At 34.4% G+C, this 25,274-nt stretch overlaps 1 protein-coding gene across 6 annotated transcripts in view; it reads left to right on the top strand.

Annotated features, from left to right (window-relative positions):
• The window catches only part of RTTN (rotatin), an 83,269-nt gene that overhangs the window by 45,963 nt on the left and 12,032 nt on the right, over positions 1 to 25,274 (top strand). For 4 of the 6 annotated variants that reach the window (XM_071804286.1, XM_071804287.1, XM_065830936.2 and 1 more), the window contains 10 exons: positions 1,419 to 1,611; positions 3,804 to 3,886; positions 10,253 to 10,364; positions 11,106 to 11,304; positions 12,357 to 12,447; positions 13,490 to 13,643; positions 13,801 to 13,938; positions 14,923 to 15,134; positions 19,630 to 19,729; positions 21,955 to 22,049. In XM_071804286.1, coding sequence (XP_071660387.1) covers positions 1,419 to 1,611; positions 3,804 to 3,886; positions 10,253 to 10,364; positions 11,106 to 11,304; positions 12,357 to 12,447; positions 13,490 to 13,643; positions 13,801 to 13,938; positions 14,923 to 15,134; positions 19,630 to 19,729; positions 21,955 to 22,049 — 1,377 coding nt within the window. The remainder of the gene's footprint in view (positions 1 to 1,418; positions 1,612 to 3,803; positions 3,887 to 10,252; positions 10,365 to 11,105; positions 11,305 to 12,356; positions 12,448 to 13,489; positions 13,644 to 13,800; positions 13,939 to 14,922; positions 15,135 to 19,629; positions 19,730 to 21,954; positions 22,050 to 25,274) is intronic. The other 2 variants (XM_065830934.2, XR_011737474.1) reach the window with 2 other exon arrangements.

Raw genomic sequence — 25,274 nt, 5'->3', positions numbered from 1 at the left:
GTTGATCTGGCCCTTGTTGTCCAATAAAGTATCTGGCATAGCTTTTTGAACTGACAGTTCTGGATAGTAAAATTTTGACTAAATTTAACACAATTTCCGAAGTATGTATTTGTTATAGTTGAAACAGTCTAAGTATATTGCTGACAGTGTATTAATACGGTTTCATAATTCATTGTAAACAGTTTACATGGAATGTACATTCGTCTTCAAACTGTCGTATCAGGTTCTCTGTTAATTGGCACAAAAGGCAAATAGTGAAAATAGGCTCTTTATATATTACAGAAACCAGAAAAAAAAATAGTAGCCATCTAAAGCTGGCTTGAACATATCCTGTAACACAAAATGGCTTTACTGCTCCTACTTGATCTGGTTTTTTTTTGTTTTTTTGTAAAGTAAGCCTGTACTCAGTGTAAGTGAAGGGATTGCAGGAGATCTGGTGCCTCTTGAGGACACGTAGTGTTTTTCAAATTACTTAGTTGCAGTTGATCTACCTCTGCTCTCTCCTGACTGCCAGAGAAAGTTTCTAATTAGCACTGTCAAATTTTCTTTCCATAATGTTGACTTGTTTATTTTTGAAGTACTGCGAGATAACCTAAAACTGCCTTGCAGAATGTAATTGATTTGAATTTTTCCCAGTCTGGGTTCTTTTACCAATTAACACTTCTAATTTTTATGGTCAGTGTAAAACTGTTGTAGCTTAATAAAACTTGTTTTCTTCTGTTACTATAGAAAACACTAGAGAAATACTGTAACAAAGGCAATCAAATCAAACTGTTTATTTGAGATAAGACTATGAAGTCTTTCTTTTCAGGTGTGAATCTACTGCTCTAGAAAGTTTTCCCTGAAGTCTGCATTTAAAAAGAAATGACTGAAAAGCATTCTTCAAAGAGAATTTCTTTCTTTTTATGTCTTGTTTTCTTAACAAATCTTTCATCGTAGTAGATTGACATGGCTAGATGTAGTATAATGGCGGTATACTTTACAACAGAATGACCTTTTCATGATATTTACTCTTATCTGAGTATGTCTGCTCTTTTTTATAAAGAAAACTTTTGCATTAGTTGATATCTGTAAGTAGAATTAAATGCGAAATTAGAAGTGTAAAGTCTCCTGATTCATATACTCCCTTAAAACCACCCATTTACAACTTTCCATGACTTTTCCACTTAGCTGTTAACAAATTTCGCAGGAGCTTAATAACTACTTCCATTTTCCTATATCATGACAGTTTTTGTAAAATACTATGATTTAGCTCAGCCCTAATAAAACTTAGGTTTGATTTTTGGAATCTCTTAATTACAGCACGTAAACCAGCCATGTGTATGCACATATGCACAGTATTAGGCTTAATTTGGGGGGCTTCAATAGTTGATGTAAAACATTCCTTTAAATGATGTGTGTGAATTTCATGTCTTCAGGGTCCTTGTGTACATGATGAAGAATCTGGCCTCTCTCAGGCAGGAAAACCTGCTCTTCAGGCCCTTTTGTATCACTGCCAGTTCTATGAACATGTGAATCAGATGGTGAAACACTGTTACCTGGGATGCTATATGTTTGATTTGAAATCTTCCAAGGAAAACAACCTCATTGTAGAAAAAGGTGGTATAACTGGTATGTGGTATAAATGTAATCTTGTAGCATTTTAAACCTGCTTGAATAACTTCTATTTTTGAGTAACGTACCTCAAATAATTCTTACTAAGAGTGAGCTGAAACTGAATATATAAATCATGAACATAAATATGCTATTAAGTCAAAATATTGCTCTGAGGATTTAAGAAGTAGACAAGTCACTAGTTTAAAATATCTCAGGAAAAGCTCTGAGCTGTTATTTACAGCTTCAAAATGTTATGAATGGTAACTATTGGTTCTGCAGTACATTTTCTTGCAAATATTTGGGGTTAAAATACTTCTTACAGTTTTGACTTTATAACAGACCAGTACAATGAAAATTTAGGAAAAAGAAATACATGGACTGTTTCTAAGACTCCTACTTCTGTTTTTTGATGTATTCAACTTAAAAAGATGAGTAGGAGTGGACTCTAATTTACTTGAGTTAGCTGCATTCTGAGACATTCAGATATAATTTAATTCATAGACTGCTCAAATGTCATACTCAAATTGTTTGTTTGTTTTTTGGGTTTTTTTTTTTTTTTTTTTTTTTTACCTGTGTACCCTTGGAGTATCTCAGATCTAACTGTCTAAATATAGATTATGGTCTTAAGTATAGAAAGCTAGGAAATTCTTCAGAGAACTCAATTAGTAAAAGCTGTTAAAGGGAGGGAAAATTACTGAGTTCCTTCTTTTTGGTTTCCTACTTTTTTGTGTGCCTAAGTTTCTGTATTTCCGTCTTTGAAGGTTACAGATTTAAACAGTTCCTGTAGGTTTGCTGCTGTTAAGCTTATGTTACAGAAGCATGAACAAAAGAAGGAATGCTATTTCCCCTACCAAGTTATGACTTCATGACAGACCCAAGGAAAATAAATATTTTTGGTTAGCTCACTGAGTTATCAGAGAAGTACCTCAGCACTATACAAAATTCCAGCCATAAAAATCCTCAATTTCTTCTGTGGCTGCTTTAATCTGTAGGTGTGACTTTTTTTTTTTTTTTTTTTTCAATCCAACACATTTCACTCCTCACATGGTCCTCTTATTTGTGCCTCTTAGCAATTCTATTAGCTGATGCAATATCTTATTTAAGAGCAACTTAAACTCCATGACTGTAGAACTTTTCAGTGAATAGCTGAGATGTGTTTTATCAGGCCATTGAAAAGCAAAGCCAAAAAAAAAAAAAATTTCCAGGAGCTTTGAAACAAGGGGAAAGAGTAATTGGTGATATTTCAGGAACAAGAAACACAGTTTTTGTTTATTTAAAAAAGGGAGAACAAGACTATGTTTGTTCCATCTCTAAAGCTATAGTACTCAAAAGGCTTGTACATCCTTCAATCATATGTTCAGAATTGAGTTATCGCTGTTTACGCATTTTAATAGGTCTTTTGTCATCTCTTAATAGATCTTGCTTTATCTTCCTGAAACTATTTTTGTAATTTTATCCCAATATTCCTCACATTTTTCAGTAATATGAAAAAAATCTCATCCGCAAAGTTATATTTAACATAAAATTACTTAGCTCAGTTTAGTATTTAGCTAAGATATATATATAGGACTCCTACTTTTGGTGGGTTTTGCACTCAGAATCTGTGTAATCTAGTACTTTATTCTTAGCTGTTTCCTTTTCTAAGTATATGAAAGCCTTAGATCCAATTATTGACAGGTTTGTCCTTTAAAATTTTTGGCATTTTTGTTCCAACAGAGATTTGCAAGGTGATTTTTGCTTTCATTATATTTATGAATGAGTTTTCTTGAAACTGCTTCTCTTAAAATGCGAGTTTTGTTTTTTGTAGACAAGGTCATCTGTTCAGTATGTTTGTGCTGTGAGACCCCAGTATCTTAAACACTTTTGTACTATTAAATTTTAAGTAAAACTAAATCTGAACTATTTTAAATGAGTAAAGGCTATACAAGTTTGAGCTAAGTGCAAGTTTTTCCAAACTATTTTATGTTTCAGCTGAAAATTATATTTTATTTAATTTCTGTTTATTCAAGGGATTTGCTGGATAAGAATGCGTAGGTACAATGTGTGAAAACTTATATTCTGAGGTCTTCAGAAGGATAACTGTGGTTGGCAACTTTTCTTTTTCATTAAAACAATCATTTGAAAAGCTTGTTTTACTCTCTTTTGGTCTGGTAATGAAAAACAAAAATATTTTTGTTTAAATATGATTTTACATTTTTTTCCTACAGATTTTGATGATTCTCTTAATCTTTGGAAGGCTCCATCCAGTCAAAGCCGATCTTCACGTTCTCAGTCAACATCTGAAACTATGGTAACTTGTAGAGTAATCTCTTTATTTTAAATATAAAGTTATACACAAAATGCTTCAAGGAAAGTTTGCATTCTTATAAATGATAAAAAACACCAACAAAATAAGAAAAAAACCAAAATGAAATTAAATGGAAAAATTAAAAGGCTAAATTGAAATTTACACTGAAGTAGCTTTAACATGTTAAAGAAAACCTGTAGGGTTATTTACCTGAGCAAAAATAGCTTACTTTGACTGGTTAAATGCATAAAGCAGTGTTGAATTCTGCAACTTCTTACAGCAAGACATGTTCTCTAGAGGTTTCTTTGTAATTGGCTTTATTGACAAAATGCAGTCATCTCCATCTATAGTTGTCACTTCTGCTTTTATCCAAACTGTCCTTTCAGAGTGAACCTATATTTAAGCTACGCAGCTACAGAACTGGATCAATCAAAACCACAGATGTACATTGAGTTAAAATTATATTCTGTGTCATAATAAACTCTACATTCTGAAAATGGTTTTATAAAATACAAAAATGTTTGCAAGACCCAAAATAGCCATGAAAAATCTAAGCAAGCAGGTGGCTGCTTGAAAAATTTGTCTCTGACTGGGATGATTACTGCAGTGAAAGGCTGTAAACATATGATGTCTTACAGGATGGCAAATGCAAAGGAAGAGAAATTGAAATACATTCTTCCAGTTCCAGAATACGTTTGCAATATCAGATCAGGCTGCGGAGGAAGCTTTTATAACATTCATTAGTTACCTGATAAAAATCATACATTTTCAAAGACTGCAGCGTAACTCCAAGAAAACTCTGACATGTTACATTGAAATCCATGTTTATAATTTTATGTTTTCTTCAAAAATTTTTGATTTATGAATAACAAACTATTGTAATATAGATATGTAATATCCTAGCTCAAAAGTTTCTTTTCAGTGGGTGTGCTGATATGACAAAGACAGATAAAGAAATACAAAACACTATCTTATTCTATTGACTAAATTGTTTTGTTCAGTTTTGCTGTGGATCGTGATGAAAATAAAAACATAGAGAAGCTAGTGTTGAATTTTTTCTCAAAATATTTCACAATTATAATTTTTCCTTACTGTTTTGACTCTGATGAACATATGACTGTCTAGTACTGTGACTGTTATCTGGCATGTTTTTAATATTGAGGAAAAAACACACTGTAATTTTAAGCTGAAATTTTTCTTTTTCTGAAATTTATTGATGAATTTTATTTTCATTTATCCAAAGCAACCCACCACCAAAAAACCTTACGGTAATTTTAAACATGAATATTCAAATTTGAGTATTTGAAACTAAATTAAGGGAAAGTGCGTGTAAATCATGAAGTAGATGCTAACATGAATACAGCTTAAAAAAAACATTTATGCAGGAATCTTGGGTTGTCTAAAATGGTTGTTTCCAAATTGCTTTTTACTGAATAATTCAAGTGCCACTTTCTTATACAAGTAGAAGTTGAAAAGTAATTTCATCTTGTGTTGTTCCTGTTACTTGGAGGAAAAGTTTCATTTCAGCAATTCTCGACAGGGTTGACTGTCTAATCTACTTAAAATTGTGCTTCAGTTCTCATGAAGAGTTCATTGCATGAGATTTGCTTCAGTAGCTTAAAAAAAAGGAAAAAATAGTTCTACTAGATCAAAATTATGCATTTTTATTTATATGTGTAAAGTAGCATCATAATTTAACATAAAGGCATGCAACATTGCCCATTTGTTAAATAGAATGATGGAGCTACAACTCATTTATAATGAAAAGCGCAGTGTAATACTGAGATACGCTCATTTGTATGAGTCTTCCAGATATTGTAGACTTCATATTTGCTAAGATGATGCTCTTAACAGCTAATGTAAGAGAGTTTTATTGAAGTTTGGTTTTTGTTTTGTTTGGTTTTCCTTCTTCCCTGATACACATGGAGATTTCACATTAAAACTTCGATTGTCATTTATAGAAGTTAATTTTATTTCTGTTTGTGTTTCATGGACCTTTTTAGCATCTGTAAACTCTTGTTTGTGGTTGGTTTTTGTTTTGTGTGTTTTGTTGTTGTTTTGGAGTTTTTTTGGTTGTTTTTCATTTTTTGTTTGTTTGTTTGTTTTTTAACTAAGTTTCTTACGTTTAGAAAAATACAAGGGTTGACATGACAGATGGTATTTTTCCAAGCTGGAGGGCAGAATGTAGAGGTCTGATGTTCCAATGCCAGTATTTATTAGAAGAAAGATAGAGGAAGGGAACTGTGGCTACAAACCGTATTTTAGAGGGCAGTTAATGACTAGCAAGTGTCTATCTGGTAAAGTTTGGAAATACTTTTTCAGTTTTTTCCTATAAAACTTCACATTTTCTGTTCCCACAAGTTTGGCTCAAAGCTTTCCATTTTGATGTATGGGAAAAAGAAATGCATTTACAAAGTCATTACCAAAAGTTTGTAGAAGTTTGTCTCTGAATCTTATGTATTGGTGGTTCCAGGATGATGCAGTTATTCCAAGCCCACTAGATGGCATGCTTTCCCCATCACAGATGAAAGGGAGTCTGCAGGTCGCAGTGAATGGAAAAATGTGGGTTGGTTTGTTTTTGTGGGGTTTTGTGTCTGTATGTTACAGATATCATGACAAAGCCACAAATAATTGAGAGTTACTAGCTATCAAACCAAGTAGACTTGTTTCTTTCGGAAGCGCTTCTCTAATATTTCAATGACGTGTTAAAAAATATTCTTCTATATACTTCCATATCCGTTCATTTCATGAAGGTTGGTCTAGGAAGCTGAAACTGCTTTTTGTTTCAGTGAGCCACATCCTGAAGATCTTTGCAGAAGCAAAATTTATTGAATTATGTGAATTTCTTTCCTATGAAGAGAAAAGGCCTGCTGAATTTCTTTTCTTTGATGTTTGAAAACAATTCTGACAAAAAGACACAATTAGTTTTCTCTGTTTTCATATTTCATGTAATCAACACTTTAATTGAACTATCTGTTATCAAAGGCTTATTTCACACAGTGTTCATGTAACCTTAAGTGCAAATAGTATCTAAATTACTTTTTGACTTCATCCTTTTTTCCCCATCCACAATTTTTTCCCCAGATTTGCAGAAAATACAATTGAGAAAATTAAAAGCAAGTACATTACTAACAGAAATTATTCTTTTTTAGCTTAGGTCTTGCACAGGCCATAAGTGCAATTTTGCCCATTTTATACAGTAAAAAATGGTGATGTTGGGAATGAAATCAGTGATTCAAGGTCATGCAAAAGACCATATGCACTCTATTTAGTGCCTTTAAAATCTTGGTGGATTACAGAATTTTGTCAAGTTTATTTTTCTGTAAACTGGAATGTGAACAAAAAGTCCGATGCTGAAAAGATTAAAAATCTTTGTCTTTATGGAATTCATAGTTTAAACACTAAGTTAGGTTATCATTACAGAGAACAAATCCTTTTTCTTGTTTTAACCAACATTTTTGTCTTTAGTACATATGATTGAGAACACCAACCAGCACAGAGATACCAACTTGCTTCACATTGCATAAGTACACTAGGGCTGTTTTGTGCCTAGGACAGCTTAGTGAAATGAGCAGTTATTTCAAAACTTGAGCTAAAAATGATGCAGGTTAAACTACAAACATTGCTCAGATAGCTTTAAGTCATGGCTATCCTTTTCTACAAAATCTTCTTGCTATTTTATAAAAATGTGTGCTTTATTTTGTGCAACCATGATTACCAGAGTGCTATACAGTCAAGTGATTTAAACCTTTGAAAAGAGAACTGAATAGCATTAATCGCAGCAAGCCTATTAAAGCAATGCTAGAGGGATTTTTGTACTAGAGGTTAAGAAAAGACCTTTTATTCATATGTAGTAGATAAATGGCAAAACCTTCGTATTTCTCCTGTATTTCCACTCAAATAACTTTTGTATTCTTTTATATTGGTTCTAATCTGCAGTTGTTATCTCTCACTACATACAACCCTTTCTTTTCCCCAATTAAACCCTTTTCCAAAGCCTGTTTGTTTCACTGTTAAGCAGCAGAATGCTTCATTACTCCCAGAAGGAACTTGGTGGCACTAGCAAATATCTTTTACACAATACAATGTTTCAGAACCCCAGTTCATCCTTTTCAAAGGTGATTTACAAAAGCAGTAACATATTTTCCTTCCTGAAATGCAGAGCATTGTGGAAACAACTTCATTGTGTCACTCTGTTTTCTGTTAAGACAGCAGAAAATTTCTGTTTTTGACCCATCTCCCACTGTGAAGTAATTACCAATAAATGTTCTATCAGCACAGGAAGCTGATATTTTTCTAACCAGATAAAGCTTTTATTGATTTTTTTTTTAGCATATCTAAGACCTTATTTTTATTTCTTTACCCAAAGTGTTTAGACAGTTTTAGCAGATGGAGAAAGAATTGTTGTGCAATGTAGAAGATATTATTTACTAATATGTGAAAGCTTGTATAAATTTAAAATAATATCTTTATGATGACTCAGCATAGTAATAATTCCTTTTAGGGCTTTACTTGGTGCAGAACTATATGGACTGTTAGAAGTTGCATATGGTTTTGTATTTTTTAAGAAAAAATTATGTTTCTTGTCGTTTACTAGAATGCTTGGAATTGAAGTGTAGGGTTGAATAAATACAGAATTTACCATGTGTCAAGATGGATTGATTTACTTGAATATAAATAATGGATTTTAATAATTATTTAAATCAGCAAGCATGAAACTTTAAATCATTTCAGTTGGCAAGTATGGATTTTATTTGTATAATCTAAACAGAATTTGAATTTCAATTGTTTGATACAGTTTGGTATGGCATTTTGCTAACAAGAAAATTATTTAGCCAAGTATGTCCTAGTGTTTATGTCACCCAAGCTATATACAAATCCTGGGTTACAGACACACATCTCAAATCTTACTGTAGCTTGTTACAATAGCCTTCTGGCTTTTTTGAGGAACAATTGCACATGTGTGAGGAGAAAGATTTGAGACTGTAGAATGGGCACTAGTGGGAAACCAGAGGAAAAAGGGGGAAAGAGGGGAACTACAGCATGAAGGTGGCAACCTTCAGCTCGTGCAGGGCCTCTGATCTCAAGTAAAGATGTGCTGATGGAAGCCTAACAATATTTGGAAGTGATGGGTGTGGGAGGTAGGGTTAAACCTTCTAGGGGATTAGAAAAGGCTAAGTACAGAATTTATGTAGCTCAAAATGCTGCTGAGTAAATCAAAGGCAAGCCTGGAAAGCAGTGACCTAACTGCAAGGATACAATAGCTAGGAAGGGAGTAATCTGTGATTTCCTTCCCTCTGACATTTTTGTCAATTAAGTAACTTTTGACTTTTCCTTAGGTAAAAAAAATATTCCTGCCGATATTGTAATAAAACTTTAAAAAGAAAATCTATGAAATCTCTCTGTCTTCCTTAGAAATCTCACTGTGACTGTCTCGGGATTTCATTGGGTTACCCAATGTTCTGTATTCTTTACACTGTATAGTGACACTCTTGAAGCAGATTTATCTGGTGTGAAATGTCCAGCTAGAAAACAAAAAAAACAGAAGTGAAAAAGTGACCTGACATGAAAGATACTTATCCCATACTCTGAAACAGGTCACATGTCTTGTTGTGTCATAAAAGCATATTATTAAGCTGGACACTCTGGGTCTTCTGGTCTCAAGCTTGTGGTTCTAAACACAATAGCATTAAGAACTTTGGAAAGCATGCAAAATTAATCATATGATAGATAATGTAGAATTGGTAGAAGGTGCATGATAGTATGACAGTAAAATTATCTACTGCATGTAAATATCTCATATCTTCACCATTAAATGAATACTTGTAAGGGTCACATGACTAAGGTTCAGAGAAGTACCCAGAACTGAAAAGACTCTGGGATTTCAACTTTGGCTGATGACTAACGTGCCTGTGATTTTTAATATTTTTTTGGTTATCTGAACATGGCCGGTTACAGATGGACAAGTGCTGAAGTTCTCAGTAGAACAAATAGTGCATTAAATGGTTCGATAATGCTGTTCTATCTTAGTCCAAATGTAGACTGAGTCAATTATATGGGTGAAAAAGAAGGATGAAGAGGAGGAATTTCCAGTAATATGGGCATCAATCAGTTTTTAACTTAAATGTTTCAGACTTCTCATATTGTACATCTTTCAATAGCTTCATTTGGTGGATATATGTATAACTGTATATATACACATATACTATATGTAATAGTAATTTTTACATAGTTTTTGATTGTGTGGGTTTGTTGGTTTTGGTGGGTTGGTGTTTCTCCTTCCCCAATCTCTCACCCCAAGTGAAATATAAGTACAAGTCTGCTCTCTATAAGCTGGAGTCAACTAGTTTCCTTTTTATGTCTTTCTAGATTCAGTCTGCATCACCTTCCTTGGGCAGTGTTACTGAGCTTCAAGCAATAGTCCCAAAAAATTCAACCAGTTTTATTCCTGAAACTGTAGTTGATCGGCTTATGGCACAAGGTAAGTCAAAGTTTGAGTTTGTGAATGTAATCATGAATGTGATGTATTAGCCTGCCCATTTCTACAGGAATGTAAAGCTTGTGTATTGGTGCAACAATCACCATTGATGCTTCTACTGGTTATTTTGGAAGGCAAACATGAAAAACATATTTTAAAATGAAATAGGGTGAAATACATCTGACAGAAATAAGTGAAAATGATTGATACTGCTTGAAATGTAACTCAAGACTTAGGTTCTATTCCTGTTGTCCAGTCACCCTTTCAAAACATTCAGTTTTGGTGAAGCTGTTGTATACACACATGCACATGTGTATGCATGCATGCACACACAGGTGTATGTATAATTTTCTTTATATGTAGAAAGATAAAAATGTAAATAATGTAACAAAAATATAAAGTGATATATGTAGAGACAGATACCTACAAATATAAAATATTTTTCTGTTCAGGAAAAATGTAAAAATTTGTATCTTTCCAAATTTACTGTTAAATGATTATTAGTACTTTGTAGAAGGAACCTTTTATTTCAGAACTGTTTTAAATAACACTTTTCCTGTATCTGATTTCTTGTTGTTTGGGGTTTGTTTTTTTTTTTTTTTTCCTCCCTCCAGAATATACTGTTTTAAATGTAGAGGGAACTTGGATATTTTGTGACAAAGAACAAACAATTTGTTTTATGTAACAGCTCTAATTAATCTTTAGTGTATTTTTCTTTTTCTTTTTTCAATAAACGCATTGTAGGTCAAAGTGATACAACCACGACAGAATCCCTAGGTCAACATGATTCTCCGATGTCTGCTACTCTGTCTAAACAGCGTGCTGTAGTCACACCTGCCCTTTTGTCAGCTGTTTGCAGCCTTCTGCACAACCTGCTGGTTGTCACACCAAAAGACACTGGAATTGCTCTTCAGCGAGCACATTTGCTAACAGCTCTCAGCAGGTATGAGATCAATAACTGCTGAATCACAAACAAGGTGTAACAATAGAGGTGAAAAGTTTGAAACAAGATCTACTAGTGTTTCTTACCAAAACTCTTAAATATATTGATCACTTCTTGCTTCTGACGTGTTCAAAAATGCCTGTTCTTAAAAATACAATCAACAAAAGAAAAGAATTTGGATTATTTATTTTTTTCACAAAAAAGGTAGTCATATTTATGATTCCATTTGTGGTGTCTGTCTTCTACAGGACTACTGTATTCCTCTGGTAATGATTTAGGTTTTTGTCTAGATGACAATTTTGTCATCCTTTTTGGAAGGGTAATGTTTTAATTTTGTTTTCTTTCGTAGAACAGTACACGATATAGTCAGGTATTCAGAATTACAGGTCATTTAGATTCATTCTATGATTTTTTTTCTTTGAACTGTATGCAATATTTTGAGGATGAGAAAAGGGCTGTAAAACTAAAATAGAGTAAGTAATGCTGGCCAGATTTGGGAGAGTCTTGGATCATAGACCCTAGTGGTTTTTTTTTTTTTCAAGAAGGAACCACTTCAAAATAGGCTTCAGATTATATTCCATGTTTCCACTTGCATCAAAACAAATTCTTTCAACTGTAGAAAGTGTTTGGAAGTCCTGAAGTGAAGCAGGAAAATTAGTTCAGGGTTTTTTAAGGTTTTCAAGAGCTTTTGTAATTGCTCTTCATACTGCAATTAATGAAAAAAAAACAAACTTGTTTGAATACAGTTTATATTATTACAGAGCTGCTTATTCCTCTACAGGAAAGGAAATAAGTAATCAAATATAAACAAACAATTTTTAACAGTGCGGTAACAGCCATTGGAATTTATGCTAGTCAAACTGTTTTGAAACAGCTTACTGCTACTATAGTTGCCCTTGTGCTAGACTTACTGCTGAACTCCATTATTTTCAAGAAGTTCTTCATAATTTATTTTTACTCTATTAATTTAGAATGTTCTTTTCTATGGAATGTTAAGTTAGTAGAATGTTTCATTATTTAAGTGTATTTCTAACCAAATTATTTTATTTTAGTCTTGTGAGTGCTAATCTGATTGGGAGATGTATCTTGGAACTGAAAGCTCCATTGGGTCATCCATGTCATATAGAAGATGTAAAAGCTCAGGTGAGAGAACCACTTGTTACTTTTTAATTTTTTAAATTATGAAATTGATTATGTTTGAGTAGTCTGTGTTCATTTACATAGTCCAGACGCACTGTTATAGGCTACATTCATGTGAATCTCTCTGCTTTTGACAAGGTTTAAGAGAAAATAAACCACGTTATATTCAACACAGAACAATTAATTTCTGTGTTAGAACTATACCTAGAACCATCAAACGGAAAAAAAATTGTGTTTTAAAAATACAAATAGGGTTTAGTAGTTACACAGATTGAGCAATAGAACTTCTTTGTACAATACTGAAGTGCAAGCCAGATAGTTACTGGCAGATTTCATATTTATTTTCTACAAAAAACCTGTCTGCTTTCCTTTGTCTCCAATCCTGCAGACACAGAAGAAGTAGTTGAGAACTATGTATGTGAAGCATGTAGATTTACTGCCGATGGAACTACTTTTGTATCAAATTTAACTCTATGTATATAACATGTAGGACATACTAAGTTCATGGCACAGCACCATTCCAAAAGCTTCTGCTGCACTGCATTCAAATTTGCTTTGAAGAAAGATACCTGAATTATTAAGAAAGTATTTCTGAAGAAATCTTGTGAAAATAAATAAATAAATAAATATGTCAAGAATATTTTTTTTTTTCCCTAAAGCTTCAAAATGAGCTGCTGTTTTCAGGAAATACACGTATGTTCGTCAATATTAATGACCATTGTTATAACAGGTTTTCTCTGTGAGCTTCCAGAGAATATGATGCTGTGCATATAATGAGTCATGACTTTCTCACAGGGAACTTTATTCTTTGTCACTAGAAAACTGATTTCACATGTGTTTCCAGACTAGGAATTCTGTTTAATCATCAACAGTAAAAATTAGGAGAACAATTTTTTAATTTGTATCCTGTTATTTCTTTTAAATGGTGTATATTAATTCAAAATGTTATGAATCCGTTGAGGTAATTTAAGTATTTAAATAAAAAAATATGTGGAAGGTACAAATATATGGCCTTATTTCATATATTTTTAAAAATATTTAACAGGTATTGTCACTACTTCAGTACTTGTCATCTGTGTCCAGGCTTCTGAAATCATGTATATTGGTTGACTCTCAACTTGTAATCCAGGATGAACTATTGAAACCTCTCTTGGGAAACACCTTCATGATTCTTTCCATTCGCTGCAAAGATGGCTTAGGTAATGAAGTACTTTGTTTCCAGTATAGTCAGACAGAAGGTGCCCTCATTTATATACCACATTCATTTAAATTGACAGTTGTTGTCAGGCTTAGCTATCCAGCTTTGTGCACACGTGCAGATGGTTTGACTTTTTTTTTTCTGTATTATCTTTGCAGATACCGAGCTAACATCTGTACTTCATGAAACATGGGCAGACATTTTCAACCTTCTAGCTACATTATTGTGGAAGTGTGGCCAAATATCTTTCCCATCCGTGGCAGCAGCGTTTGCAAATCATTGTACAGCAGTAATTGGTAATAATTATTCTTGGATGGGTTTTCACATAGCACCTAATAAAACAAATAAACAAATAGAAATGAGGGGCATTCCTGTTTAGATGCTATTAAGTAATTACCAATGGCATATCCAGAATGAAAACCAAATTTGTCTAGAACTTGACTGACTTTTTCCATTCATTGGATTTTTGTAATTCTTTCTTATATTATTTGACTAACTTTCAGATTGCCAGATAAATTCACAAGTTTTGTTTACATATATGGACTAGTGATTCTAGCTGTAAACGGGAACCAAATATGGCACCTTTGAGTAGATCCATTAGCACTTAATTTTTTTCTTTATATGGGTTTAGTTTTTGTATCTTGTATGAAAAGAAAGCAAAGTTTTGAGGGGAGATAAGAGATAAAGGATTTCACGATTATTATACAGGGTTTATTTTTGGTGTTTTGGTGGGTTTTTTTTTGTTTATTTGTGGAATATTTTTTTGTTGCTTTGTTTGTTTGAGTTTTGTTTTGTTTGTTTAATTATTCCTTCATTGGTTGTTTGCCTACTCATGGCTCTTGGTCACCAAGATTCTCTGATATATTTCAATACTGAAATATGGACATAGTCCATTCAAGCTTGCGATTTCAGCCAGGTGCATGTGATTTGGTGAATCCAAATCTAATTGCACACAAAGGATCTGATGGGTACTGTTGGTAAGCTGTTGAATGAAGTGAGGAGAGTTCAGAAGAGTGTCAAACAAATGAGTAATTTGGCAAATGGAAATTGCTTTTCTTGTTTTATAGTAAAAATAATGCAAAGCAATTAATTCAAACTTGTAAAACTATTTTTTTTTCTTAGTTTTTTAAAGACTTATCAAATGTATGGGATTTGTAGAAATTTTGGGCAATGCACGGGTATAGTTGCTTCTTGGCTCACACTTTCTTTGATAAGTCTTTCTGAGTTCTGAAGCACTTAAGCTTTATTCAGAATTTTTATTTTTCTGTTTAACCTTTCAGATACCGTATGTGATTGTATTCATCAGTCAACCACATATCCTGCTTTGTATATGGCTAGTCTACAGTTCCTCTCTGCCCTTTTAAATGAGGAAGGAAGAAGACAGCTCCAAGATAAACAGAGTTTATGTCAGAATACAACTATTAGCTTTCTTCTGGATCACACTGAAGGATGCCAGGCATCAGTAACTCAGCTTACTGAATTAATTATTCAGGTATTTAAAATTTGACATGTGATTGCGGGATATATTTTTACATTTTTGTATTCTATTAAAAAGGAAAGTAGTTACCTAATGAAAAATCAGTTATTTCCAGTTATGAACCAAGACTTCTTTAATTTGAGATGTCTCTTACGCTCATTTTTGTAATTTGTGTAATAAGCTGGAACAGTTGCAAAGAAGCAACTTCTAGGAAGTGCCTTGCAAGGCAATTGTGCTGCAACAGCATGGAGTGAAATCTTATGTAGAGGAGATGATACATAGATAATGTTTGGTCAAATACCAATATGTTTTTTTTCTGCTTTTCCAAACATGTAATGAGATTTTTAAGGTTCAAGACATATTTATCCCCATTATAAATGACTGCATTGTTGTTTTTAACAGCTGCCTTTGTAAAAAGTTGTGACCAAAATGAATTATTAAGCCTTCTAGTTCAGTCCCTGACAGTGTCAGATCAGTGTTGTTGCACCGTAAGGAGCATTTATTCATGTATTCTCCAAGCTACTTTTTAATTGGCCAAGTAATGTATTTTCACTAATTCTTTTAGGGACTTGTTGCTTGACATAATATATATTGGTAACAAGATGTTTTTTTCTAGATACTTATTTTGAATGTTCTGTCTCTCTAAATGTAATATCATTATTCTTATTTAGACTTTTATAGTCTGTCCTAAGTGATTCTTTTATCTCCTTTATATTTACATCCTTGACTTATTTAGAGACTGTTAAAATATCTTCCATGACTTACTAATAAGATACACATGAAACTTATGTCTAATTTATTTTCCCTTACAAATCAGTTCTTTTATCTATATACTTATTGTCATTCTTTAAATTATGTGGTGTTTGTCACTGTAACAATAGTAGCGATCCATGATTAGAAGTGTGGTGTTTGTCTGAAACATGCAGATTTCATATAACATAATGTAGCTTATGATTTCTGATGTTCTACAGGCAGTGTCTTGTCATTATTTTTCTCCAAGAATCATATTCAGTACTATTTTGCTATGTAAAACACTGTTTTTTCGACGTCTTAATGCATATTGGATGGTGTGACCAAAATAGTACTGTCTTAGTATCACTTGATCTCCTCTCTTCCCATGGTTGTTGAATTCTTGTAGAATAACCTCATTCCTACCAAGACTTGTCCTGCTCTTGGTAACATCTGTGGTATAACCTGTGTTCCTTTGCTGCTGCGTTACACCCCTGTGGCTCTCTCTATAGCATTTATTGGAGTGTAGCGTTCTCTCCACTGACAACCTGGTCTCTTTTAGGGAAGAGAAACTTCCTAAGAGGATCTTGGTGTCACTGTATGGACCACTAAAACTAGAATTCCCTGTCTCTTTCATAACTAATTTCAGATTATTTCAGTGCATAGAGATTTCCTGTGAGGACATGATTTTCAGAGAGTCTGACAGCAAAACAGGGGCATTTCATAGAAATATCATAATTTCCCAAATATATGATCAGATTTTTGTATTTAATGATTATTTATGTGCCAAAAAGTGAACTCCTTGGCTCTGGCACAAAAAATGTGATTGTATGAAAGAATGTTTTGTAAGTCACATTCCTCTATTTTCATACATATATACACAGCTGAATACCAGTCTTTGCCAGCAAAAGGTGATGATTCTTATGGTGACAGCCAAGAAGGTCTATACAATGAAGAATTAACTGCAGCCAGGCCAATGAAAGTACATCAGACACTGTCATGTTTTGAGTATTGTAAGAGATACCAGCCTTTAACTTGCTCTTGAACTATTCAGAGCTGTAGATGGATGTTACGTTTCCTTCATAAAAGAGCTCAAAAGATAACCTATGCTGTCTGAGGCTTCATAATATGTGAAAGGGATATAGCTGATATGATCCATAAAAAAGGATAACAGATGAGGAAAGAAATAGTTCCTCTTTTTTTTACAATACATAGATGTGTGTGTACATATACATGGTGGTCACTGAGTGGCAGTTGACAGAGGAACCCACAGGATGTAATGTAAGCTGTTTAAAAACATAAAAAATTCTATATGATTTTTCTTCAAGAGAAACAGTCAAGCAAATAATTGACTAACATAGAAAAGGCTGTGAGAGAGTTTTCAAACAATCAGTCATATCCATTAATCATCCTAGTGACTAAATCTACAGAAAAGGTGATATGCAATGGCAAATACAAACTAAGGACCTGGTCTTCAGGTGTGAATATTATAATAGCAGACCAGGTCCTGAACTAATATGCATTATTGCTTACAACCAATTTAACAAATGCACATGTTGATTTTGAAAGGTTTTGGTGCCTTTGTGTATGTAAACTTCAACCCTTGTGTACATGTTTTCAAGACCAGAAGTAAAAGTAATAATGAAACCATAATCCATACATAAAGTCTCAAATTTAGACCCTACCTTTTTTTTTCTAGATATAAAATTAGCAGTGGTTTAGGAAGTGTGTGATTTTTTTTTTTTTTTTTTTTTTTTTTTTTTTCCCTTTCAGCTAACTTGCAGTAGGTGCAGACTAACATAGCTACTACTGCTGTGGATTTATGGGACATCTTAAATTTATTATACATCATAATTTCAAAAAAAGAATTTTAAGTCTCCATTCTCATTTTAATACTTTAATAGTAGTATAAAACTGTAGAATCTGCTGGTAGACGTCATTATAAATTTACATAGTTACTTTTACAATTCAACTGGCAGTTAATAATCAATTAATTATTAATTATTAAAGTGTTCCCTATGATTGACAAAAATTTTCTTTTTTATTATAAACTACAATTCTTGATTGCAGAGGAAGGAAAAGAAAGTATAAAGGACCATGCTTCAAGAAAGAACGGAATTCTGCTATGTTTTAAGATAAAATTTAGAAAATAGATGAAATTAAAACTTTTAAAAAAGATAAAAATGTAGGACAACTCACCATAATTATTTGGTTAGTTCTAATCAGCCACATAATACATAATTAAAGGAAAATACCCAAAAGATTGGCAGGGAAATACGTTTTTTAATGACTAAAATATTCCTAAGTTCTAAGAAAAAATAAAAACCAACTAATAACTGAATAGGGCAAAAGCCTTTAGATAAATCACAAAATTTACATTTGAGGTTATGCAGGATTGAAGGAGCACATCACTTTGTGTAAAGTGGTTGTGTAAATTAGCATCAAGTTGAAACTTTAAGCTTTTTATGTTTTTAACTACTCAAGCACATAAATTCTTTAATTTACATAGAAACTACCACCTATCAGTATAGGAAAACATCTGATTTACTTAGAACAATCTTGTGCTGGTGATAGCTTTGAGATTTCACTTGGGATGTAATAAAACCAGTTGTAGTCCAAATGTGAAAATTTTTGGTAGATATAAATGTCCATACTTTGATGCTTTCATTTGGTATCAGTTGTTCTTATCAATGAGGTTGTTTTGGTTTTGTGGTTGTTCTTGTTTGTTTGTTTGTGGTTTTTTTTTTTTTGTTTTTGTTTTTTCTAAGTTATTATTTTACTAGTCTCCATCCCATAACCTTTTCAGTCCTGGTTATACTGTACACATCAGTAAATGATAACCCTAGAGCATACATAGATTTTTTTTTTTTTTAATTATTATTTTTTGGTTGTTTTAATTGCATATTAAAATTTGAAATAAAATTGTTAGGCAATTACTGGCTACAGGACTAAAGACAAAAAAGGTGCTATGTAGAGGTGTAAAATCTGTGAAAACCGATGGCTAGTTCAGATTTCTGTCTAAGTTTTTCTTAAGATGCTGTACTTTTAGTGAACTTTAAGTTTTTTCCATCTATGATGATCCAGGAACAGTTCTTATTTTACTATATTCTAATTACAATGCATGCCATTTTCCGTTAAATTCTATGTCAGTATTGGATAATATATATAGTACAGACAGCCCCTTGTCTTTCAACTGTTTTGTTATATGACTCCAAATAAATATTCCTTTGAAAGTACAGAGATTACATTTATGTTATTAGAAATACAATGATACTCACAAAGACCTCACAAAAATAAGACGAACTACCATTTTCCTCTAGTTGGAAGAGTATCTAAAAAAATTATCCTTGTGCCCATTATATTTTATTCTGAAGGAAGTTCACTAATATTTAATGTCTTTTCATCATTGTGTTGAAGAAAGGGAGTTTGCACTAAAGACATGTCAGTGAACTGTCTGCCATGGCAAGCCTGACTATTAGGAAAAGTCTGGAATGCCAGAGCTGGGAATCTGGGGTTTAGGAAGGTAGAATCTTAAGAAAAGAGTAAGAGGAGTGGGCTTAGGAGCAATTTTTTTTTTTTTTCAAGATTTTAATTGGAAAAAATAATAGAACACTTGAATGCAGACAGACTATAAACATGAATTTAGAGAGGGAGTATGCTGGATAGGAATACAGTGATGAAACATCCAAATGAAAATACAGATTATGACAACTTATTTCTAGATATGAATGCTACTTCTAACATGGTCACTTTTTCAGTAATGTATTTGCATTATTTGTAGATCCGTGAAAGAAAAAAGGATGCACTGAAAGAAGTTGCTACAAACGCATTGCTGTCTCTGTTAGCTGTCAGTAAAAATGCGCAGAAATGTGCTTTGAAAGGTGAGCATTTCAAAAGGAATGCTAAATGCTTTACAAATTAAATGCTTGCAGGTGTTTTACGTATTTTTATAAATCATAATGTTTTTTGTCAAAATAAAAGACCTAGTTTTCAGTGGCATTTTTTGCAGATTTTTAAAGAGAAAGTTTTTTAAAAATTAATTTTTCAGCTATAGATAAAATATTACGTTGTAGCCAGTTTAAAAAATTGTGGTGAAATCACAGCTCTGTGTTAGATTAGAGATCTGTGAGCTTTTGCTGCTGGTGGCATGTTCATCCATTTGAAAACAGAGTTTGCTGCTGGCAGTATCTTCCATTTCTTGTTTCACGCTATGCCGATGCAGGTTTGGAGGTGAAAATGTTCCCCGTGTTCTCGATTCTGGCTGTACCGATGCAAGATGGGACTTTTTTTTCTCAGCTTTTTTCTTCCCTGCCTTTGTTTCTTTCTTCACATTTTACAATTTCAGTAGGACCTTCTCTGCTTGCAATGCAACGTTTCATGCCTAAAGGTTTTTACTTTACAGTAATAAAACAGAAGTAAAATCTCTAATCAAAGGCCTTTTGTGCCCATGGGAACAGAGGGGAGACTCTGAGAATTTGCATTTCTCATTTCTATTCATTTAATATCTGCTGATAGTGCACTTTGTCTTGGGTCCTTTCTCATTACTAGTATCTCTCTATTGCTCTGTTTGGTCCTTTAAGCCTACATTACACTGAAGTAGAGAGCCTAGACATATCTGATCAACGTCTGATCCTAATAGTGGCAGAAAACTCAGAACTTCAAATCCTACGCTGTATAGCTACTTTCTGCTCTTTCCCAGTGTATTGGTGGTCTACACAGCATTTGCTTCAATCCACTAGATCATCTAAAACCTGTCTTGCAGTGAAGGCACTGCCAGTGCATGAAGTGCCTCACGTTCTTTGCAAGAGCAACCTTCAATTCATCTTTGCTGTGATGCAACACAAATCTTAGAGAAGAGGAAGAGAAGTTCTGGGGTTGAAATCAATGTCCTGAAGATGTCTGTAGCTCTAACATCACGTGTTCAAGCCTTAAGGAGTAGTTTTTAAGATACAAATGCAAAGTCCTGCACCTGGAAAGTAACAACCTCTTACAACACTACAGGCTGACTGGAAAGCTGAAAAGGACCTTGATTTCTTGGTAGGCAGCAAGCTGAATGTGAGAAGAATAACAGCATTTTGGGCTTTATTAGCAGGAACACAGCCAGGAGATCGAGGGGAAAGGATTCTCTTTCTTCTACTTCACACTTGTTAGACCAAATCTAGAATAAAATGCATTTTGGCCCAGTACAAGAAAGACATAAACAAACTGGAGCAAGTTAAGCAGAGGGCCACCAAGGTGGTCATGTCTACCTGTTCTTAGAGTAGAGGTTGAGAGAACCGGCCTTATTCAACCTGGAGGAAAGATGATTTCAGGAGGACCTGATAGCAGCCTTCTCATAACTTTGAGGTTTTGAAGAAGAGAGAAACAGGTTTTTCACAGCAGTGCATGGTGTATTAGCATGAGAATGGGCATAACTTGAAATGTGAGAATCAGACTGGCTGTAAAGAAAATTTTCCCCTTTGAAGGCAGACAAGTGGTGGATCAGGTTGGCTAGACCCAACTGGATAAGGCTGCAGGTTGCAGGAGTTTGGAATGTAAGACCTCTGGGGGCCATTTCTTCCAAACTGAATTATCCCATGAGCCTATGATCTTGTAATAAATAAAACACTCTAGATCTCAAGAAAAGAGCCAAACTCAAACTTGCACTTTGAGTCAACTCAGCATTTTCTCTCCTTTGTTTCGCCTCAGAAGAAGGAAAGGGAAGAATCGGATAAGATAAATGCCTGCCCTAACCCCTTGAAGCTTTGGTCTTCTAGGCAGCGTTGCTGAAGGTATCCTGAAGAGTTATGAGTTACTGTCCTCTTCCTCTCCATCTTACCAGTCCTTCCTTTAGGCATTCCTCTCAGAGGACTCTGTTGCAAGAGAACTCAAATGTATTTTAGCTTCTTGAGATTGCTCAACTGTGTGCTCTCCATCTCAGAGACTCTTACTTTCTGATATCGAGAAGATAACAATAAATTGTAAACTCACAGAGTTTGGACATCTAAATCCTTTAATCTCAGTTCAGGAGGGTAACAATAGTCAGGATCATTGCAAGAAAGATATGTTTCATAAAATATTTTTGATTATGAATAAACTTCTAAAGGTTAATATTTTTGTCTTCCAGTTGACCTGATAGACAGCCTTATTGAAAACATGAAACATATTCATGCACAGCTGAATTTGGATTCCCTAAAGCCTGGAAAAGCACAGAAAAAAAAGGTAACTATAAAAACAAAACAAAACCCCAAACCAAACAAAAAAAACCACACCAAAAGCAAACGCAAACAAAAAAAAAGCGCAAAAAAACAAATGCAGAACTGGTTGTTGTTGTTTTCTTTTTCCTTGAGGTGAATACTGTTAGTATCTGTCACAGATGAGACAGAGTAAATTACAACTTGAAGTGGATCTGCATACTGGGGCTTCTTTAAGATTCAATGATTTTAGAACTTTTATCAACTTGATTATCTCACACACTCACTCCCCACCCAGAGTTATGTTCACTAGGTATCAGCTTCCTTTTCCAACATGGACATGGGTGCTGGTTCGGGAGAGTCAGACAGAAGATCACGTCATATGCTGGCATTTGTCTTCATGTGTCTTTCTGATCTCTAGGATATTTTCCTACTTGCAGGATCGTTCCTCCAGCCAAGATCTTCACATTCTTCTTTTTGAGGCCATTTCTTTATTTCAGAGGCCATTTGTTTTCAGGAATGCTTCTTTTCAGCACCAGCTTCTACTTGCAGAACTCTATGCTCCTGTTTACCTAACCTGAATAATCAATGTGTGAAGTAAAACACAGTCATCCTCTGAATTCATCATTCTGTCTCATGTCTTTTCATTAATTGGAGGATTTGGGACTTCCCATTTTTAGTCCAGGTGACCAGAATTAGCAACTAGCCCATTCTGGTTGAAGCCAGTAACTAGCAGGCTTCTGACTGAGAGTTCAAAAGTTCAGTTTCAGACATACATGCACATACACGTTCATCCATTCGTCACCTGTCAGTGCTTGCAATTTATATTTATTTAGCCTACAAACTAAGAATACTGTATTATTTTCAAACACAGTTGAACTGTCAGCCTTGACTTCACAGTCATGTCCAATCCAGCTAATTTTTCCCATCTTGTTTCCACAATAATAATTCTTCTGTTTCTTGGGTTTTCTTTCTCAATGTTGTTCAACCAGTGCTAGCCATTTTGGTTTTTTTTCTATTCCTGTACCCATCCCCCTCCCATCCCAAAATCAGTTCCAGTCTGCTTGCACACGTAAGCCCTGGCTTTTTAATGTCTACCTTCTCATATTATCTAGCTTCCAATTCTCATCATTTTTCTGTCCTCCTGCATACTTGGTGTGGACATCTTGTTCTCTTGTTATCAGACTCAATTGTCCCTTCTGGTCAGAGGTTTGGGGTTTTTTTATGTCATATTTACGTTTTTTCCACTGCCTGTACTCCCAGTTTCTTCTCTCCATTCATAATTTCTTTGCTTAGCCTTTATTTTTAACCTGCCTTCCAGCTGTTCCGAACTCTCACATCACCCAGCTCTTCCGTACCACATCTAGACAGATCATTTCCTACCATCATACAAGAGTTTCATAAGATTTTTGTTGTTGCAGTCTGCTTGTTTTCTACCGCCTTCATCTAAGAGAATTATTAAAATAGAGACAATAACCTCTGCTGTCAAGTTGGATATCTTGTCCACTCCCACATAAAGCAGAAATTGCAGGAAAAAAATCTTCCTACAGGATATTTCTGCATTCTTTGAGCTCTAGTGTTTTTCTCTGAGGTGTTGGCACAAACAGATATTAGCCATGATTTGTGAGAGTGTGGAACCATCTTTTATAAGAATGAGCTCTAAAAAGAATTTGAGTTTGACCCTGACATTTGAAGGCTAAAATATTTTTTTTTCTTGAGATCTCCTAAACGCATTTATTATCCCTTCTTCAAGGGGTGGAGGCTGAAAGGTTTCCTGCCCTGGTTGTATCCGGTGAGGTTGAAGTCAGCTCATTCTTTATACTGCTTGGTTTGAGAAGGGTAAGCTGCGGACATTTGCTTCCCTGCTAAATGTAGAAAGAATCTAAAACTTGAAAGAAATTGAAGGAAAGAAGCCTCTGAGAAAGGTCAAAAAGACTGTTTATGTTTAATTAAGACTTCTTTCCAAAAGAGCTTTACAAAAGGACTGGTGACAGATTTCCCTGCTGAGATGGGACTGTAGGTTGCCACATCAAATGTAGTGCATAACAACAAGCAATCTAGTGTCATGTGAGGGAAACATTATTTCCATGGTCAGATTTAGTTGATGCACAAAACTGTCCCCACCCCCTTCTCCTAGCCAGCTTCAAGGCACAGCTCTTAAAGTGAAGTTATCAGAGCTTCTTTTCTTTTTCTCTTTCTTTTCTTTAAACAGTTGGGAAAAATGTGTTTGACCTAGTGTCATTGTCAGGGCAACTCAAGTATTTTATCTGAGATTGCTTTTCTTTCACAGTAATTACTGTGATGCTAACCAAAGGCATGAAAAGTATTTACAAATAGCCAAGCTCTCAAAAAAGACCCTCAAAATAGGATCTTAGTAAAAATCAAGATATCCTAAAATAAATGAATAAATGCAAACAGTGCCATCAAAACAATCTATACCTTTTTCAGCCTCATAGAAGTTTACAGGTTAAATGTTATCTTGTGGCATTTTGGGGGATTTAGTACTATTTTTAGTTATTAAATAAATTAATACATAGAAAAGGTCTTTACAGTATCACAGTATGTTTGGGATTGGAATGGACCTCAAAAGATCATCTAGTCCAGTCCCCCTGCTGGAGCAGGAACACATAGGTGAGGTCGCACAGGAACATGTCCAGGTGGGTTTTGAATGTCTCCAGAGTAGGAGACTCCACAGCTTCCCCGGGCAGTCTGTTCCAGTGCTCTGGCACCCTCACTGAGAAGAAGTTTTTTCTCAAATTTAAGTGGAACCTCTTGTGTTCCAGCTTGATCCCATTACCCCTTGTCCTATCATTGTTTGCCACCGAGAAGAGCCTGGCTCCATCCTTGTCGCACTCACCCTTTATAAATATTGATAAGGTCACCCTCAGTCTCCTCTTCTCCAAACTAAAGAGACCCAGGTCCCACAGCCTTTCTTCATAAGGGAGGTGCTCCACTCCCTTAATCATCTTTGTTGCCCTATGCTGGACCCTCTCCAGCAGTTCCCTGTCCTTCTTGAACTGAGGGGCCCAGAATTGGACACAATATTCTAGATGGGGTCTCACCAGGGCGGAGTAGAGGGGAAGGAGGACCTCTCTCGATCTACTGACCACGCCCCTTGTAATACACCAGAGGATGCCATTGGCCTTCCTGGCCACAAGGGCACAGTGCTGGCTCATGGTCATCCTGCTGTCCACCAGGACCCCCAGGTCCCTTTCCTCTACACTGCTCTCTAATATGTAATTTCCCAACCTAT

This window comes from Patagioenas fasciata, chromosome 2, assembly GCF_037038585.1.
Source record: "Patagioenas fasciata isolate bPatFas1 chromosome 2, bPatFas1.hap1, whole genome shotgun sequence".
In the NCBI taxonomy this organism is placed as follows: domain Eukaryota; kingdom Metazoa; phylum Chordata; class Aves; order Columbiformes; family Columbidae; genus Patagioenas; species Patagioenas fasciata.
This window is presented reverse-complemented; position numbering and strand designations above follow the sequence as displayed.